This window comes from Suricata suricatta, chromosome 8 (genome assembly GCF_006229205.1).
Source record: "Suricata suricatta isolate VVHF042 chromosome 8, meerkat_22Aug2017_6uvM2_HiC, whole genome shotgun sequence".
Taxonomy (NCBI): Eukaryota; Metazoa; Chordata; class Mammalia; order Carnivora; family Herpestidae; genus Suricata; species Suricata suricatta.
Window position 1 is genome coordinate 80,546,408 of NC_043707.1, and position 2,042 is coordinate 80,548,449.

The 2,042-nt window shown below is 34.0% G+C and overlaps 1 protein-coding gene across 1 annotated transcript in view; it reads right to left on the reverse strand.

The window, feature by feature from the left end:
* Nucleotides 1-369: 369 nt before the first annotated feature.
* Nucleotides 370-2,042, reverse strand: part of MSH4 (mutS homolog 4) — an 86,398-nt gene continuing 84,725 nt past the window's right edge. Inside the window, exon 20 of the mRNA XM_029948461.1 lies at nucleotides 370-755. Coding sequence (XP_029804321.1) covers nucleotides 564-755 — 192 coding nt within the window. The 3' untranslated portion in view covers nucleotides 370-563. The remainder of the gene's footprint in view (nucleotides 756-2,042) is intronic.

Here is a 2,042-nt window from a genome sequence, read left to right on the forward strand (position 1 = left end):
CTCTGCATTACAAAATATCTATTTGTTTCTTTTCACCCTTTAGAACTATTCTGAACATCAAAAAAGAAATACTTTAAAATTCCCAATATTATTCTAACAAACTTCAGAAGCATCCAATGTTGGAATTTGGGGGTGCTAGTTAAGAAATTATTGAGCCATACAGTTTTATTGCTTCAGAAGAGAGTGTAAAAGAACTCAGTAAGTTTCCAAACTGAAAAAAAAATTCTATTTTTTAAACTAAGGTATTTACAATAGCATTTAAACTATAATTTGTAAGTATAAATACAGTTAAGACTTAACATGAATTTTCACAAATGAGAAAAAGACGTCATATTGACATTTTTCTAACATAAAAATCAGTCCTTTAAATGCTTCCAATATGTTGTTATAACAAATATTTTCTTACACAGAATACATAGATGATAATTCTAAGCTTAATATAATGTAATTTTCCATTAAAATATAAAATTTAGCAAATATTTTCTCTTGCTCTTGGAAAAAATGAATTTTAGTTTCCTCATATTAAGATATGTTATTCCATTAGTATATGATGTGAAGTGTTATTATTCTTCAGTATTTCCTGAAACTTGTTCAGCCCTGAGAAAATCTGTTTCATACTTCTTTTTGAGATTACTTAAATATGTTCGTAAACTGTCTGGATCCAATTGAGAGTTTCGAGCAGTTTGAACGAGCCTAGTGGCTAGACGGTACACAGCTCTCTGTCTTTCCATCTCAGGGGTACTTCTTTGATTTTGCTGTTTTTGAAAAAATATAGATAAAAATTAAAATATGGTTACTATGACTTTATTTTAAAATTTTGCAATTTTCTCCTTGTTTCATAGAAATACAAAACTCAAAGGTAACTAACTCCTTTGGGTAAGTCAAGTCCATCCAACTAGTAAAGAATATACAAAAAAATTAAAAACTATTGTTTTGAAAAAATTGAATTATTTCATGAGTATTTACTACTTTATGACAGATTCTTATATTCTTGAATATCACTTTTGAATGAAAAAGATTCTGTAAGTAGGTCAAATTTCTCACTCAACATAACTGCTCATTGTTATGCAGTATTCATTTTAAATGTCACCCAAGAGTACTACTCTGCTATCTCCTACTTCAATTCCCCAATAGATAAACTGGTGGACAGAATGGATTATCAGTAAATTGTTTGTCCCTCAAGGGATTTCATATACAGAAACTGCTACAGCCTAAGACAAAATACTGTCTGAAGGATAAATTACATTTTGAAAATAAGCACTATAAATAGGTGCTTGAAATTATACCTTAATTATTAACAAACTATACTTAAGAATACCCAAGAAACAATGTTTAAAATAGGAATCTTCTAATACTTTAGAAAGCCTTTATATATTCAGTCTTTGAAAAGTAGTGAGATACCACCTCACACTGGTCAGAGTGGCTAAAATGAACAAATCAAGAGACTATAGATGCTGGCAAGGATGTGGAGAAATGGCACCCTCCTATACTGTTAGTGGGAATGTAAACTGGTACAGCCGCTCTGGAAAACAGTCTGGAGGTTACTCCAAAAACTATCAGTAGAACTCCCCTATGACCCAGCAATAGCACTGCTAGGGATTTACCCAAGGGATACAGAAGAGCTGATGCATAGGAGCACATGCACCCCAATGTTCATAGTGGCACTGTCAACAATAGCCAAATCATGGAAAGAGCCTAAATGTCCATCACCTGATGAATGGATCAAGAAGATGTGGTATATATACACAATGGAGTACTACATGGCAATGAGAAAGAATGAAATATGGCCATTTGTAGTAAAGTGGATGGACCTCGAGTGTGTCCAAGCGAAATAAGTCAGGCAGAGAAGGACAGATACCATGTTTGCACTCATAGGTCTATCAGGAGAAACCTAACAGAGGACCATAGGGAGGGGAAGGGGGAAAGAGAATTAGGGAGAGCGAGGGACACAAATCATGAGAGACTACTGAATACTGAAAATGAACCGAGGGTTCCAGGGGGAGAAGGAGAGGAAGAAGGGGGTGATGGTCATGGAAGGGGGG